The sequence below is a fragment of the Anopheles ziemanni genome, chromosome 2 (assembly GCF_943734765.1).
Source record: "Anopheles ziemanni chromosome 2, idAnoZiCoDA_A2_x.2, whole genome shotgun sequence".
Classification (NCBI taxonomy): domain Eukaryota; kingdom Metazoa; phylum Arthropoda; class Insecta; order Diptera; family Culicidae; genus Anopheles; species Anopheles ziemanni.
The window spans coordinates 62,624,895-62,641,964 of NC_080705.1; the positions used below are offsets into that span (position 1 = coordinate 62,624,895).

The 17,070-nt window shown below is 45.9% G+C and overlaps 2 protein-coding genes across 2 annotated transcripts; one reads left to right on the top strand and one right to left on the bottom strand.

Moving 5' to 3' along the window:
* The first annotated feature begins 1,934 nt into the window (after positions 1 to 1,934).
* On the top strand, positions 1,935 to 10,566 carry LOC131282324 (ubiquitin carboxyl-terminal hydrolase 47). Its single transcript, XM_058311752.1, has 15 exons — positions 1,935 to 2,123; positions 3,728 to 3,835; positions 3,906 to 4,903; positions 5,107 to 5,404; positions 5,490 to 5,705; positions 5,781 to 5,948; positions 6,039 to 6,317; positions 7,048 to 7,155; positions 7,238 to 7,601; positions 7,674 to 8,215; positions 8,996 to 9,150; positions 9,233 to 9,566; positions 9,658 to 9,787; positions 9,950 to 10,145; positions 10,234 to 10,566. Exons 1-15 carry the CDS (start codon positions 1,935 to 1,937, stop codon positions 10,385 to 10,387), a joined length of 4,239 nt encoding a protein of 1,412 aa, XP_058167735.1. The 3' UTR covers positions 10,388 to 10,566.
* A 1,671-nt stretch (positions 10,567 to 12,237) lies between these two features.
* LOC131281901 (uncharacterized) lies at positions 12,238 to 15,281 on the bottom strand. The gene is made up of 6 exons (XM_058311265.1): positions 15,207 to 15,281; positions 15,023 to 15,126; positions 14,770 to 14,951; positions 13,601 to 14,701; positions 13,003 to 13,511; positions 12,238 to 12,966 (listed from the first exon to the last, which is right to left on the bottom strand). Exons 1-6 carry the CDS (start codon positions 15,279 to 15,281, stop codon positions 12,238 to 12,240), a joined length of 2,700 nt encoding a protein of 899 aa, XP_058167248.1.
* Between the last annotated feature and the right edge of the window lie 1,789 nt (positions 15,282 to 17,070).

The following is a 17,070-nucleotide window of genomic DNA, read 5'->3' on the forward strand; positions in this document are numbered from 1 at the left end:
GGTGGCGTCGCCCGAAACCGAAAACCAATAAATAGCATGTGTATTTTGTTGCGCTTTCTTTTTTCTCGTTGTTTGTCCCTTTCATCGGTATCCTTTTTTTGCTTCCTCTGGCGTCTGAAATGTACGATTTGCACGCCAGATTCGGAAGAGGGGGACGAAAGGGTTGACTCTCTATGGGTTGTGGGCCATGTTCGGCGGCGCTGGTAATATTCATTCTTAAGTAGGAACATGTTTCCGATGGGTTGGGGTAGGGTGGTGGGTTCCGTTTGGGTAGCGGAGGAATGTTGTTTAAAAAGCGCCTTCTGAGCCACTTACACCCAAATTCACTTCACAACACTGTGTGGCCAGTGTTGGTGAAGGGGGAGGGGGGATGATAGTCGCCGGGTCGGAGGTCGATGGTTTGTTATTTGGTTCATGGGCCGAATCGTGTAACGCTTTACTGTGTATTAGTATTTATCTACCCTGGGAGCTCGAACACAGCCAGCCAACAACGTGAGGAGCGTTTGAGAAGAGACGAATCAGGGAGGGAGGGAGGCAGGATGGGACGAATATTACATAAAGTAGAACCACAAAACACAATCGTTTTCTTACGTTAGCTGACGTTGTAAGAAAGTTGCGCCAAGCGTTCCAATAGGTCACCCGTGTGGATTGTTGGGGAAAAGTTCACCGAGAATCCTTCCAAGTGCGACTCAATGAAGAAAACGTGATTGAATAAGTGGACCGTTTCAGTCCGCCCTGGAGTCGTTAAGAAAAAGTTTACCAGGACTCATTATTGCTTCCTATATGATACTTTTCCAGTAATAATTTGCTGATATTTACTAACATTTCTCTAGTTGATGATAACAAATGTAATCCTTTGTATGTATTATTTATGCTTTCAATCAAGGAAACAATTGGCTTATAAGTAGTACAATCTACTTCAGAATTTTCTTGAGGTGCGTTGACCGTCATCAGTTGATCTTCTTTTAGTCCTCTTGTCATACTTTGACTGCCAAACGATTTGGATGAGCACTTTCTCATTTGTGTTTATTACAAGCGTCTAGCCCACATGTTTAGTTCACTGTAGAGCCGGGCAATTTGGATTCAGATTCATGAAATTGAATGTCTCTTTAACACGTTAAGCGCTACGTCGGCCCCGTGGGGCCGACAGTGTTCTTCCCCGTAAGCCGGCGTCGGTCTGCTTGGACCGACAGAACCCGTTAGGTAGGCCGGCGTTTCTACGAATTGCTGGCAGAACGGAAAGCAGTGCAATTTGGGCATAGCGCTTAACGTGTTAACAGATAAATAACAGACTCGTGAAACCCGAAGAGTTAATGAAATACTAAGGGAAGACCGTATTTTTGGTGGCTCGATCCATGGCCATCAAAGAATTATGAAGATTCGTGAAAGATTCATCAATGCTACATGCATGTGATTCATATGGCACAACTTTGGCCCACTGATTCTATGGTTATATGGAAGTATGTTGTTTATTTTTTCAAATGGGATAATTCTAATCAAATGGCATTTCGGGCTTTATCTTTGACTCGGGATATTAATTGTAGACGCTATGATTGTTTCTAAAATAGGAACTAAAAACCCTGATAAATATTTGAAAATTTAAAGAATTCATCACCAAACTGTTATAATACACGAGCCGATAAGTACGCGTGGTCTATGAGCCGAAACGTACGCGGTGTAGTTGTGCTCTGAATAGCAAATCCACTCTTCAAAAATCATGCATTATAATACACTAACTAATTCAATTTTTCCTTCTCTCTTTTCACATGGTTCTCCCTTCGGGCGCAATTCCTTCCCGCATAAAAAAACGGGCGATTCCTTGCCGGTTGGTAACATCGCGAAATGCTCCACTGATGACTGCACAAAAATACAACAAACACGCGCCGTACTTCGTCACCCGAATTCCGCCTCATCTCAGACACACTCAAAATAACATGGTATGCGCGGAGGACAACGAAACGCGCTGCGTAATCAACGACTCCCGGCCAGACGCAGAACAGAAGCGCTTCTCCGTGACAGTCCGCCGGCATCACACCGTTGCCAGGCTGTACGAATATGCCAAACTGCAATCGTCACACACCGACTTTGACCTAAGCCTGGTCGATCCATTGACGAACGATTTGGTAAGTAGTGAATCCGCGGTGGGATGTTGCTTCGCTTAGGTAGAGAAATTTGGAAGAGCCTTGTTTGGCCATTGGTCGCGGATGGTCATTGAAAAAAAACCACAAAAGAAAGAAACTGTGTTAGGCATACGAAGCAAATATGCACCAAGGCATTCTAATATCGCCCTTAGAATAAAAGGACAACAACAAAAATCTAGCTAAACCATGAATCAATCGGGCACGTGAATCACCACCCACTACATTGAGGCAATGGCAGCGTAACCATAATATTGCACTAAGTGAACCATCAACAAACTAGCGCAGCATCAGCAAATGAAATCACTCCATTTTCATATTCATCGAACCGTAACACTTTCCCACAATAATCTTTTTCTAATCCTCATTCTTATCTCGAAAATAACCGTCGGTTGCATAAGCAAATTCTAACGAGACCTCGGCGCTTCCAATGCCAAGATCACGAAAAGTTCCCTTTCCAATATGATGATGGTTTTTTGTTGGCTGCCCAAAAGATGCTCATACATTTGAGCCGAATATTAGCAGCATACATTTGAGCCGAACATCTTTGGTTTATTCTTATTAATTTCTTGAGAATTATGTTGCCTCATGTGCATGCCATTATCAGGAGCGCTGATAGGAGTATAAGAATGTGTAGTATTTCTACGCCGGGTCGCTGACACACACACACATACGCCGGATTACACTAGGCTTGGAATCGCCACGAAAAGCCATCGAACCTCTTCCCTGTTTGGTTTTGCGAAATGTTTTTCTAATTATCTCATAACATTTAATCGCTATTGCACGCGCCCAAGCGTGGCGTTTATATATTCAACCCATCTTCGACTTGCCTGCGATCGGTTGGTAGAAACTTTTCTCGGAGGTGTGGCATTCATTGAGCGCATCTGATGCTGCTGCATATGCTGCCTATCATAATTGCTATTCTGCTTGATATTTACTTGTTTGATTCATACTTCATCGTTTCATAGAACGTTGCTGATCAGCTACCTGCCGATCACCGTTTGGCGTAGCAAGACGCCTTATGATTTTTTTTCCAATTTGAAGCCGTTTCCTTTCAAAAATATGTTTATAGTTTAGTGAAAATGAAAAATTATGTATCTACAATGCAACTGAAAATCAAATCAGCATCTTCTAGCGATACTTTTCTAAACAACACGAACACAAGTGTTCGACAGAGAGTGTTGACGCCAAAACCATTAACAGTGAAGAAAAGTTATTTTTGGTGTGCGGAAAGGAATGTGATATCTTTGGTATGTTTGCTCTTGCTGCGCGCTTCTCATATGATTTATGGGCCATGACAATAATTCTTCTCGTTCGCGACCGAAACGTTCAAAAGAATCAGAAAAGAATCTCCCCGTAGATTGGATAGATATGTTTTGCTCTCTACTGCCTGCGGCTTTGAAGATCAAAAAATGATCTTAATCAACTAACGTTTTTTTTATCCGCAAACAAACAACTACGTCTTGACGGCCATGATACAAAACTTTTAGAATTAAATGATTGCTCTTTCTGATAGAAAAAAGAACTCTCCATTTAAAGCTGACATATGTTTGTATGGTTTCTTTTTTTTTCTTTGATGTTTTGCTTAGGTTTCCCTGCAAGACAAACAGGAGGAGAAGCTTTCCGATGTGGGCATAAGGTTCGATATTCCCAACTCACTAATCATCAAACCACGTGTCAGTGATTTACAGTTTTTGGTAAGTGATTTGTAATAAAACACGAACGGCTCTCCTCACGCTCTAATTATGTTTTTTCCGCTTTCCCCAGGATCCACTAGAAGACATGTCTTCCGACGATGATCTAGCGCTCGGTGCGTCGGCCAGTCCGGTCGAGCCCGGTAACTACAATGTGCCCAATCCGCCCGCCCTACCGTCGTCTCCGTTCGACACGCCCTCGAGCGATCGGACGCCGCGCAACATACCCTTGCGCAAGGTTAATATGGAGAACGAGACGAAGATCAGCGCAGAGGCGGACACCAGCAGCCAGCGTTACACCAATCCGACGCCCACGAGCTACATCGGTGGCAACATGAGCGGCGGAAGCATCATCAGCACGAATGGTTTTCATCATCGTCTGGGCGGTGGTGGGGGCGACACGCACCACAACTACCGTGGTTTGGTGAACCAGGCGATGACCTGCTACCTGAACAGTCTGCTGCAGGCACTCTACATGACGCCCGAGTTCCGCAACGCGCTGTACAACTGGGAGTTCGATGGGGAGAACGAGAACAAATCGATCCCGTACCAGCTGCAGCGGCTGTTCGTCAACCTGCAGACGTCACCGAAGTCGGCGGTCGAAACGACCGATCTGACGCGCAGCTTCGGCTGGGACTCGGCCGAGGGCTGGCAGCAGCACGACATCCAGGAGCTGTGCCGCGTGATGTTCGACGCGCTCGAGCACAAGTTCCGGAACACCAAACAGGCGGACCTGATCAACCGGCTGTACGAGGGGCGCATGATCGACTACGTCAAGTGCCTGGAGTGCAACACCGAGAAGCAGCGCGAGGACAAGTTCCTGGACATCCCGCTGCCGGTGCGACCCTTCGGCAGTACGGTGGCGAACGAGTGCGTCGAAGAAGCGCTGCAGGGCTTCGTGAAGCCGGAGATACTGAACGACACCAACCAGTACTTCTGCGACAAGTGCAACAAAAAGTGTGACGCCCACAAGGGGCTCAAGTTTACCAAGTTCCCGTACATCCTGACACTGCATCTGAAGCGTTTCGACTTTGACTACCAATCATTTCATCGCATCAAGCTGAATGACAAGTAAGAAATCGATTCCGTATGTATATAAAAGTTCCAAACGATTATTTTCAAAAATACCAGAACATAGAGAATGGCCGGTTTAATATCTTTGTTTATCCTTTTAATTGAGCACTGCAATTTGGGAACAACATTCTTTTGAGCCGTTGCAGATTGATTTATGATTATTTTGTAAACCTTTCATCTTTTTACTTTTCCATCTCCAGAGTCACCTTCCCCGAGCTGTTGAACCTAAACCATTTCGTGAATGCCTCGTCCGACTCGTCGGACTTCAAGTTGACCACCAGCACCATCGCGGCTGCGGCTGCAGCCGCCGAAGCGGCGGCCACTAGCAACGGTAACGGTACTGGTCCAATGATGATGGAGACGGCAGAAAATTTCATGAAGTCCGACGAGTGCAGTACCACGGACAGCGGATCAGCACTGGAGGAAGATTCGTTCCAGAACGGTGGTACGTCCGTCTCATCGACAACGACGACACCGAACGATCAGTTTATGGTGCAGGTAGGACATGAGTCTAGGGATGAGTTCATTAGTGGTATTTCTTGTGGCTAAATAGTCGTTTCGTTTTTATTTATACAATTTTTAGGACGATGACGAAGGTATCGACATGGAGTTAAGCTCCAATGGTAACAGCAAATCGTCCCCGCTGAACAACAGCTTCAACGCACCCGGTCCATACAAGTACGAGCTGTTTGCGATCATGATTCACTCGGGCAGCGCATCCGGTGGTCATTACTACGCGTACATCAAAGACTTCAAGAGCAGTCGCTGGTACTCGTTCAACGATCAAACCGTCCAACCGGTAAGACTCCTCATCAGCAAAAGGAATTGATGTGAGAATAACACCATTTTGTTTTCGGTTAAATAACCTACACAGATCACCCAGGAGGATATACACAAATCATTCGGTGGTGGGTCATACAAAACGAGCTACACCGGTGCTTACACATCGAGCACCAACGCTTACATGCTGATGTACCGTCAGATCGATGGTGAAAAGAATGCCCAACCCATTTCGGAGGAACAGTTTCCGGACCATATAAAGGTATTTTTAGTTGGTTTGCTTATTCGTTTGACAACACTTTTGGCCGGATTCCACAGCTTCTCTCTTAATCGCACCATATCCGTTTTTCAGCGCCTGGTAGCGAAGATACGCGATCATGAAGGCAACCCCAGTCGCGATAACTTGGAGATGACGCGCCTGAAGGTGGCGTACGAAAATCCGCACACCCGCATCGTCAAGACCCAGCGGATGGCCCTGTTTAACAACTCGACCCTGGCGGAGACTGTTCAAGAGGCGCTTCGGATGCATCACCTAAAGGGCGTAGTGCCCGTCGAGCGCTGTCGATTGGTCGGATACGATAGCAAAAATCTGAACATCGAGCGCAGCTTTGAGGACTATGAAGATAAAACGGTACGTCAGTGGATAATCGTAGTTTGATAATTTATTACCAGGTATTTGATTCTCTTGCAATACGGATTAGATGGAGTTTTTTTTCGGATTTTGGTTTTTCAAATTACAATTTAAATAAATTGAAGATTACCAAAATCTCTTAGAGTACATAATATTTTGAAGATAATAATATTTTGGTGTCGTATTGTCAGACAAGAAAGTATCCGCACAGTCATTCAGCTTCAACTACACATTTCCTTTGTAGGCCATTCTCGCTTAAAAGTTAAAATAAAGTAGTGCTGACAGTCCTGTGCCTACTTGGACAGCCCAATCGTCAAAACTGGTGTGTTTCTTCAAGATAGTCGGCTGCACGGATTCTTTTCATTCATTAATATGGGATGTGTTAACGGTTTTCTTATAAACAAAGTAAACAACCCGGTTGACAAAAATTCAAAGTTTTAGCAGCTATCATGTAGTTACAGCAAGTTTATCTATGGCAGATTGCTGGGACTCTTGCTGGAACTACATGATATTTAAATTAAAGCAATTAAATAAATTTAAATTTCTGTCAACCGGGAAGACACATTGAATAGAAAAGTTGTTTTTCTTCAACATGTTGTCCAAAATTTCACGAACCAATTTTCCCATACAACAAAACACTTTGAATAGAGCAGAGGATTTTCTTCAACGTGGTCTACATTTTTGTCCTAGCCCAAGCTAAATTCATTCCCCATTTTATTATGAATTGCAGATAAACGAAGTTATGTCACAGCTGAAGCGTTGCGACGGTCTACTGCTGGAAGTACGAGAGGAAGGAGAAACCTTCGAGAAATATCTACCTCAGGGTGTGATGACGAAGGTAATGTTGACACCTCTTTGCTCTAATTTCAACCATGCTGTCCAAGCTCATGACCAATCGTGTGGTTTCTCTTTCCCGATAGGTGTACAAAGTCGACCCCAATAGCCGCGATGTGGAAGGCCCACTCTCGATCCGTGCCAACCTGACGCAAACCGTTGCGGAATACAAAGCCGTTATTGCGCGGAAGCTGAAACAGAGCCCCAAGTCGTTGCTGGTTGGCATGACCGTGCACAAGAACTCTCCGAAGCTGCTAGCGAACGAGGAGGCGACCCTAGCGGACGAGCATTTCATCGATTACTGCAAGGTGTTCGTGATGGTGGTAGTACCACCGCCGACCCAAACGATAGCGGACGACGCCGATCAGTACAGCCAACGGTTTCTGCACTTCATCCAGCGGTTGGACCATCTGGTAGCTTTATACATCGTGCTGCCCAATCTGGAGCAAGGTAGTAGTGGAAGTGGATGATATTTATTTCGCGTACTAAACGCTCAGTTTCCTCGTCACATTTTGTTTGTAGAAACCCTCGAAAGTTTGGCCATTCCCCGCCTATCCAAAGAAACGTTAGCCAGCTTGGTCGGCACCGACGTGAGCTCCGCAGCCAATAGCAACGCCACGGCGACCGCTGGTGACAGTAACAGTGAGGACAGTAGTCTGAGTGATAACGACCGTACCCTAGTCGAGGATGACTTCGGGCACATCAAGCTGAACGGAGGAGGATTGCATTTGGCCAATGGTACTTCAGGGGCCGGATTAGTGAATGGTGACACCGCCAGAAACGGTACCAATGGCGGCAGCGTCACTCCGACCACCAAAACCAACGGTTTCAAATACAGCCACGATGATGACTGGGACGTCGATGAGGACGGCGAGGACGAAGATGCGAAAATTTTGCAAAACCTGCAAGAATGCAAAACGCAAGAGTACTACTTCAAGGTGACACACTTAGGCACCGGAAGCAGCACGGAATCGACTAATGGTACATCTACCAACGGAAACGGTACCTCTGCGGACGATTGCACACGCAGCACCAGCAGTGGTGACAACGATAAGCATATTCAGGTGAGCTCAAGAAAAGAAATGTAAATTCTACGTTAATATACACTACAGTGCGCGAAATTCCTATAAACTTAACCCTTTTTTTAAATTCTAAACCTACTGTTCTAAAAAAGTTTAGATTAATTTGAGATTTTCATTATTGATACAGTAGCCATTTTAAAATGAAAAGATTATTGTTTCTACAACAACTGCTTGTCTGATCAGGATTTACTAAAAATACTCTATAGAATGTAGAACAAGAACAAGCGATGACCAATCCGAAAGTCTGTTATTTCGTTTGGAAATTAATATTCCGATGGCTCGCTTGCAAGGATCCAGGCGCGTAATCTTATTAAAAAGGACATCGGGATTCACCTTAGCAAGGCAATGGAACAAGAGTTTTAGGAGCATAATTTTACTCTGTCGGATTGTCCAGCACGAAGTCCTAACCTAAATTCCATATAGAATCTTTAGGGCATCCTGATTGCACGATTATACACCGGAGATTAAGTTCGGACCGGTTCGAGAGCTCCATGTGAGGATCAGAGAAGAATAGCGTAAGATGTGCTTGGCCATGCTGCAAAGGCTGGCCAATTTGATGTCATTGGCGTTCATAGGAATTTCCCGTATTGTATATCAAATCGTATTGTGTGAACTAAAATGGCCGTCAAAAATAAAATTTTAACAGATGGAAATATCACACGTAATAGAATGTTCTAAAAGCTTCTAACCTTTGCTTTCGTGTTTGCATTTGCGGATCGTGTAAACTTTTCTTAATACTTCACACTTTCACCTTTCCCGCAGGTCCTCATCGATAAACGATCCAGCCAGGCGTACCTAAAGTACCGGCTCCAGTCAGTCCTGCAGATATCGATGGAATACTTTAAAGTTTTCTCGGCAGGCAATCTCTATCACCAGAACAACGATACCGCTAATCTGCTGAATGAATTTGAGTACAAGTAAGTTTTCGTGATAGCCCTGATGTATTCTTTATTTGATCCTAATTCATCTTTCAATGTATTCCATTCTTCACCTTAACAGGGATGGTGAACGGCTTGCCATCGAGCTGGGCCGCCAGCTGCGCAAGGGAGAGTACAAATTGAACGTGAGCTACGTAAACGTCAACGAGATGACGGAGGAGATGGACAAGCTGCCCTTCCTGTGCACGATGGTGGTCAAGAACGGCCAGACGTTCGGGCAGGTCAAGGCCAACATTCTGGCGCACCTGGCCTCTACGCACGGCGAAAACCACAAGTACAGTCACCTGCACATGAACAACTGCCGGTTGCGCCGAAAGGGCATCAAATATCCGGCCGCCGTCTACAAGGACGATGAACGGATCGGTAAGGATGTCACCCTGACGCAACAGGTAGAGGTAAGTGTCGTTACAATTCGGTTGTCGCCGCCGGTTTGGGTAATCCGGTGTTAAACCATTTGCTTCTCCACTTTTTATTGGCTGAAATAAGGTATTCCTGCAAGAGGTTGAAGATCTCGAGCGTGTCACACCGAATGACGTGAATGATGCAGTGTTGCTGCTAAGAAGATGGCTTCCGTCGGAAAGGAAGCTAGGAAATTTCCAGGAAATCCTTCATACTGGTGAGTAGATGTAATATATCTAATACCTTTACTCACTGAACAAAGAGTGAGTTTATTTTAAGTAGTTATCGAGTTAAACATGGCGCCGGATGCCTTTTCTCCCTTATTGGAATTAACGAGTACATATTTGTATTCTATTTTTCATGTGTATGTTACGCGCAGAGGAACTCGAGTTGAAAGAACGACTATCTCAAATCAGCGGCATCCCAGTGGAGAACGTTGAGTACGTGAGAATACAGCATTCGTCGCTCCAGTGTGACAATGTGCTGAACATTCACGGCTTGAACTGGATATCGAAGCCGCACTACGCCGTGGACGACAGTGTGCTGTTCATCCACGGCACCCTGCTTTACTATCGGTAAGAAGGCTGGTTCTGTTTTTTTTCTGGGATGGATTTTGATACTTTTTGGTTATATTCCCTGAACCCCTATTGCTCTTTCGCGCAGTGATCGTACGGAACCATTAAAGGAGCTGACGGCCGACGAGCGCAAGGAGTTGGCGAAGAAGGACACCACCCGGACCGGTTCGACGTATTCGCCCCGGAAGGAGCGGGCACTCAAAATATACCTGGACGCTTCGCCTAAGAAGGTTGACGACTGATCGCCACCGACCGCCGGCGGCGCTGGTGGTGGTAGTGATGATAACAATGATGATGTGCATGGTGGTGCCGGCGACGGTGGCGTCAGCAAGCGCAAGAAGATTTGTCTGTAGAGCAACTGTAGAGGATAAAACGGTGGATTTTTTCCGCGCATTATCGTTGCTGGACCGTTGGAGTAGTTCAGTAGACTTGCAGACAGACAGACCATGAGCGAGAAAGAGAGGAAACTAAATTTATGTTGGTCGAGAGAAGACCAGAGGTTGTGTTTGTCTCCTACGCGATACCACTGATCTCAGTCGTTGGTCAGAACCGGTAGAATGTTTCGTTTCACGGTTATTATTATTTTTTTTTCGTATCCCTAAAATCCTTTATTCCCCTCACATTAAAATTGAACGCGCGAGTACGGTGTGTAAATTAGTGTGTTGTGGGTTCGAGCCAACACGGCGCGTGCTCCAACAACTTGATGTGTAAAGTTAACAGATACACCGGCAACGAAGAATGAAAAACCAGCCAGAGTAGCGCAGGATCAACGCAATCGGCATCTGGAACGAATGATTTAGAGAGTGTTTGTGTATGGGGTGTATGTGTCTCTATAAGGTAAGAATGAGTAAAGTGTGTAAGAAAAAACCAATCGCAAGCTAGGAAAGTGGCTCTCAGCTGGTCAATATGCTGATTACTTATCGCAGGTTCCCGGGGCCTGGTCAATGTCATGACGACGAGTTTGCGTGGCGTTGCGATCATGTATTTCTTTTCTGTTTTTTTGCTATAAAACCAATGTAATATACCATTTTGTCGTTGTTTTATCCTTCTTTTTAGAGATTTAATTCGCGCTCGTTCAATTTCCGGCTGATTTGCTGCTGCATGTCGTTTGTTTGTTTCCATGCTTTATATCAGGGGTCTTCAAACTACGGCCCGCGAGACCCTCTCCTCCTTGGGAAAATGTGACCTAACGCTACGGTTATTCCACCCAATGCGGCCCGCGTTAAAAAAAGTTTGGAAACCCCTGCTTTATATTATCGATTCGATGTTTTACGTATATGTAGTGCGTTCAGATAGAAGTGAAATCATTTATTAATGCGACTTCGTTCGTCCAACCACTTACCAGATCATTGTTGTTGCTCGTTAACCTTAAACACTTCTGACAACACTCGCTGGGCGGGTTAACATCGACGCCCACACGTACCACGGACAGGATGAGGGTGTACTGTGAAAACTAAACTTAGATCGCTTTAACTAAAGGAAACGATAACGCGACGGCTTAAGTACTGCACGCGCACTGTCCACTGTAGGAGAAGATCATCTTATCGTGATAAGGAAAGAATTTTGGGGGCGCAAGAAGCGAGAAAGAAACGCAAAACTATGAGAGAAAGTTACGAAAATAAACGTAAGTAAGAAAAATGTGTAAAAATCAATCCTCGGTATTGAGTTAAATTCGTTCCGAAAATAATACCATAAAGTGCCATGCTAGATTTATTGGTATAATGTTATCCATTGTTTATAACTCTTTCGGTTAGGGGCACAAAAGCTTTTAATTTAAGGACATCGTCCAATGGACCGTTTCGTTGCTGATATGAATAGGAAAATGTGCGCCACATTACGAGTGTTGTTAATCCACAACAACGCGAGTAATTCTATGAAAAAATATGTTTTTAAAATTGTTAGTTTTTTTATACGGTTAACATTTTCTTAAACAAATTTTCAATGTTGGTGGAAAATTCGGTGCAAGGGCAGAACTAATGCTCCTCAATTTTGAATAAAAATGAACTACATCTTCATGGTGGTTTGACCCCACATAAACATATATGATGAATTCATGTTCTATCATTACACAGCACCAATGTGGGTCCGTTTCTTACGGCTTTAGCTGCGAGGTGATGAACGACACCATGACCGCCTCGTGCACGGACAGCTTGGCATTCTCCTGAAACTCCCACCGTTGACACACCTGTAGCCAGGCCTTCTCCACGCTCATGGACATCGGTGTCTGGAACCACTTGGTGTAGTCGATGTCCAGGCCACCGCTGAGTAGCTGATCGAACGACCGGTGCCCGATGTGAAACATCAGATCGATCAGCGTCTGCTGCTCCTCGCGAATGCTCTGACCCGGCGACGGCTGCAGCGGGTTGTGCTCGATGTCGCTCACGCCGAGCTGTTGCAGGATCCAGTCGAAGTTCTTCCGGATGTACTGGTACAGCATCTTCATGCTCAGCTTGCCAACGCTCGTCACCAGCACGTCGCTTACCAGCATCTCGGCGATGTACTCCGCGTTCTCGACGTCAAACTCTTCCTCCGAGCGAACGCTGGGCGTTGTTTGGCGCAGAAACGCCTCCACGTCGTCCACCCGGGACGTGCTGGCGAAGCTGTTGAACCCGACCGCGTCATCGATCTCGTTCGCCAGCAGGCCCATCGAGCGCTGGCTTTCCCGTGCCTGACTGATCAGCGAGTTGATCTGTTCGGTGTGCTTGTTGTCCTCGTCGATGAAGCAAATCGCTTCGGCCAACGTCTGGCAGATGACCGATTTGGGTTTCATGTTGAGTGTCGAAACGACTGGCGGGGCTTTCGGTCGATCTTCGGAGGAGGCCTGAGTGGTTCCTCCTGCACCGGCCGCGGAAGAAACCGCCCCTCCAGCCGCACCCGCCGGTTGGTGATCTTTGGCTTCCGCTTCAGCCTCCGTTTCAGCCACTTCCAGCAACTTGGAGTAGAGAGCGATGTAGAGGAGTTGTATGAGCACCGAATCACCTAGTGGCCGGATCTCGGCTGGCAGAATCTCCGACAGGCAGTTGGTGACGGTATACAAACAATCCGGTATACAGTCCCACATCTCCGAGAAGCAGGATAGCGAGAGTGACATGGCCTGGTACATGCTGGCCGTGGTTTGTACGGCCGATACGAGCATATGCACGATCGGTCCAAGGATCGGGTAGATCAGATGAAGAATCGCCTCTAGCCACGGTGGACGCTTCTGGTTCCATACCTGGCGCCGATCCAAACACGACGCCCAGTCGTTCATCTTGCTCTTTTCCAGCGCCGAGATGAGAGTTTTATTGATGTCGGACGTTTTCCCCGCCATGATGACGATGTACGTCAGCCCCATGAGAACCTGATAGTTGGACTGTCCGATGGGATCTAGAAGAGAGTGGGTGTTTTGAATGTGTTATTGGATTGGGTTAACGATGGAAAAGATTTTTCATGGGACAACTGTCCACAACACATACCATTCTGCTCCAACGCCCACTGTACAATGTCGTTGCACTCCAACCCGCACAGGAAACCTTCACACTTCTTCGACAGACAATCGCGGCTGACGGACGGCTGTTTCGAGCTTGGGATAAAGTTGTCGCACGAAGGCAGATTCCGGATCAGATGGTGAAAGATCAGCGACGATAGGTGAGCCTCACGCATCAGCAGCACCTTCAGCAGCAGCCACCAGTTGGCCTGGGGAGCCGCCAGAAGCACCTTCAGCTCGAGCGACAGTGCCGTGCTGGTCGGCAGCTCGGAGCACCGGGCGGCCCAGTGCGCGTTCTGGTTCGCCGGGAATAGCTTCGGCATCACGAAAATGGTCCACGGTACGATCAACCCCTGGCGCTGGTTGAACATCGCTATCCCACCGTGGACGCCCTTTTTCGTGATCTTGTACAAGTTGCCGAGCGAAATGCCACGCAGCAGCAGGCAGCAGAACAGTTCCTGACACTTGGCGTGGATGTCGCGGATGATCTTGCTCTGATTCGGCAGGTTAAGTCCCACGAACGATTCTCCGTTGGCGCAGATGGCCGGCAGGAGTTCGCCGACGCACAGCAATACGTTGGAGATGTCGACCAGTAGCAGCATCGACCGGGCCCGGCTTGGGACGGTCTGCGTGTACCGTACGGTCAACACGGTGAGCGTCTCGTTGAGCATGCCGGCGAACACGCGCTGTGCCATCGTGGGCGGAACCGAGTTCCACAAGTCCTGCTTGGTGCCCTGCATGTACAGCCACCACATCTGGATGGTGTAGGAACCCCGTTCGGACTCGAAAAACGGGTGCGAGCTTTCCCAGTGCAGACAGTCCGCGTCCTGGATGATGTACAGCGTCAGCAGGCGGCAATGCAGATCGAGCAACCGTTCCGCTAGCGCCTCCGTCATCTCCGAGTACTGCTTGTAGCTCAGCTTCAACGAACCGCCCTTCTCATCGCCCTTGGGTGGGCACACGTTTTTCGTCACACAATTCAGCCACACACAGAGGGCGTTCTTCACCAGCGCCGCAGCACCGATCGTCGCCGTCAACACGGTCAGATCGGCATGATCCAGTGCCTCTTGCGAAAGCGTGTGGATGTGTTCTGCATGCAAAAAAATTCATGATGGTAGGACATCATACTAATCCTTCCGACCATTTTCTCAAATTTACCTAGCAAATTATCCACCGACTTGGAAACGAGTATGACAAACTTTTCCGGGTCGGAAGATTTCACGATACCGCCACATCCGGCTGCCTCCTCCCCTTCCTTGCCCTGCTGATCCTGCAGCGCGTCGGCCAAGTGCAGTAGGCCCGAGTTTTTCCGATACGCCGCATAATATTCGTCCTCTAACCTGTGTCGGGAACGATGAACGAATGGAGTCACTCCAGATTAGTTCCGGTTCTCTTCAATCACCCTACTTACCAAACAACGATTTTCACCGACGCGAACGAAGCCGATCGAGGGAAATCCAGCTTACCGCCAACCACTGCTGGGCAGATATTTTCTTGCAGCACTTTTTGATTGGCCTTTGTAAATAATAGATTACAAAAGCATTATTCTTTTCAAACTTATGCAACATCAATGGAGGTCCTCGTGCGAGTTATACCTCATAATATTGAAGATCCCTCTGGAGCAGGATGGGAATCCTGTCCATTAGATTTCCTTCTTCCATCACCTCCATGTTGACGGTCACTTAGGTCGGTAGTTCGACTGTTTTCTATAAGTTAAAAATCAATTTTTGGTAATTTTAACGAATTTGTACTACACTCTTTCAACCGACTCGCGCGAACACGTGCGAATGATGAAAATTTTCATCGATCAAACGGGACGAGTTGTTAAGGCGTGTGATATTGATTCTCCTTGGCGGTAGTCTTGGCCCATATTTTCCGCCAACCAACTGTTGAACGCGAGGGTGATTGGCAACCCAGTTTAAAAACAACAAACAGCTGATTGGTTGCATGTACCGTACTAGGGAAGCTCTAGCCAATGGAAAGTAAGGGCAAGCAAGTGGGACCCTCAGATCTGTTGAACAGAAGCTTAGTGACCCTTTTTTTATTACAGATAACAGTTTACATGATCTAGAAATGATATGATTGAACATTTAATCTTTTAAACCAAAATGAACGACTTGAAAGATTAGGAACAAATAAGAATTGTTTATATTTTTAAGATACCCAGCCAGCAAGTGAGGACGTAAACACAGCTTCAGCACTAAACTATTAAAATTTTAAATATTCCAATTTACAAACCAACCATTTGTTCCAAATAAGCACACAACATCGCACATCACTGTAAACACCTGCATACCAAACGTCCATATGATTGCCAAGTATATAAAACAAAGTTCATTTTCCTTGTTGAGTATATAACAACCGGGAAGATGGCCGTCTGGAGGCAGTCTGGTGAATATTTTGAAGAAGAATGAACGAACGCACTATGCGAATCGTATGCACATTACTTTTCCAAAAATTTAATATCACTGCAAGGATAATTTATATGTGTTGAGGAAAATGCCTTTCTGGGCAATCCCCTTTAAAGTGGTCCATCAAAAACTATTGAGCAAAGATGTTGTGAAACTTTCTCTATTCTAGGATTTTAAAGTTTGATCAAGTCAAAGTAGATATTTAAATATTAGAGCGATATTTTAATCCTGTTTGCAAATAACTAAAACCATATTTTATTTTCATTTATTATTGAGATATAAAAAAAAAAAGTTTTCTGCAACTATTTCAAGAGTTTGTAGCTGAAAAAATTACACTGCTTGTGATCCTACGAACTTCGCGATTCCAGTTTTCTCCCTGCTCTTTCCCAATGTGCTGCGGGTCTCCTCGAAGGTACGGCTGAACCGCGCGGGTTCAAGAAATGCCTACGTGACTACATAACAACATAGCAATGAGAACGCATAGGAACACGGCGCGTAGTTACCATGGAAGGAAGACGTCTCGCAAAGGAAAATCGCGTTTGTCGCTATTAATTCGCGACTATGCGAAAGATATCGACGATCAGGATGGAGCGATGGGTTTTGAATCATAAAAACGGGTACCGCAACACACTTTTGTCGTTGTTTACATGCGGTCAATATGTGTAACCATTTCGGTAAACTTTTGTGCACAACACTTGATTGGCAGGATGGTGGGATATTGATATTACTATCATATGCTAATTGATTTATTTTGGAAAGCGATGCATTTTTGCAATCATCAATATTGACGACCCATTATAGAGGTTGTTCCAAGTGCGTAAGCATCGATCTGTTGATAATACGATACACCACCGTTCAGCGTTTATCAGTAACATATCGATAATTATCCTTATCCTTTCCACTAGTGAATGTGTTTCTTTAGTTTTTCATTCCAGTTCCCATTTTAATCTATCGTTTAAGCCTCGTGCTAAGATCTTAAATAATTTTTGGGTATTTTAACAGTTTTCCATCTTTCTACAAAATACGCGTTTTGCGACGTAAACATTTG

What these genes read in the sequence shown, in the direction of transcription:
- LOC131282324 (XM_058311752.1), top strand. Translation starts at nt 1,935, where the DNA reads ATGGTATGCGCGGAGGACAACGAAACGCGCTGCGTAATCAACGACTCC. An exon ending in GCTGCCCAATCTGGAGCAAG is followed by an intron (nt 7,602 to 7,673) that starts GTAGTAGTGGAA and finishes TTTTGTTTGTAG; the next exon opens with AAACCCTCGAAAGTTTGGCC. An exon ending in GGCACCCTGCTTTACTATCG is followed by an intron (nt 10,146 to 10,233) that starts GTAAGAAGGCTG and finishes TCTTTCGCGCAG; the next exon opens with TGATCGTACGGAACCATTAA.
- LOC131281901 (XM_058311265.1), bottom strand. Translation starts at nt 15,281, where the DNA reads ATGGAGGTGATGGAAGAAGGAAATCTAATGGACAGGATTCCCATCCTG. An exon ending in GGGATCTTCAATATTATGAG is followed by an intron (nt 15,127 to 15,206) that starts GTATAACTCGCA and finishes TTATTTACAAAG; the next exon opens with GCCAATCAAAAAGTGCTGCA. An exon ending in GTCGGTGGATAATTTGCTAG is followed by an intron (nt 14,702 to 14,769) that starts GTAAATTTGAGA and finishes TTTTGCATGCAG; the next exon opens with AACACATCCACACGCTTTCG.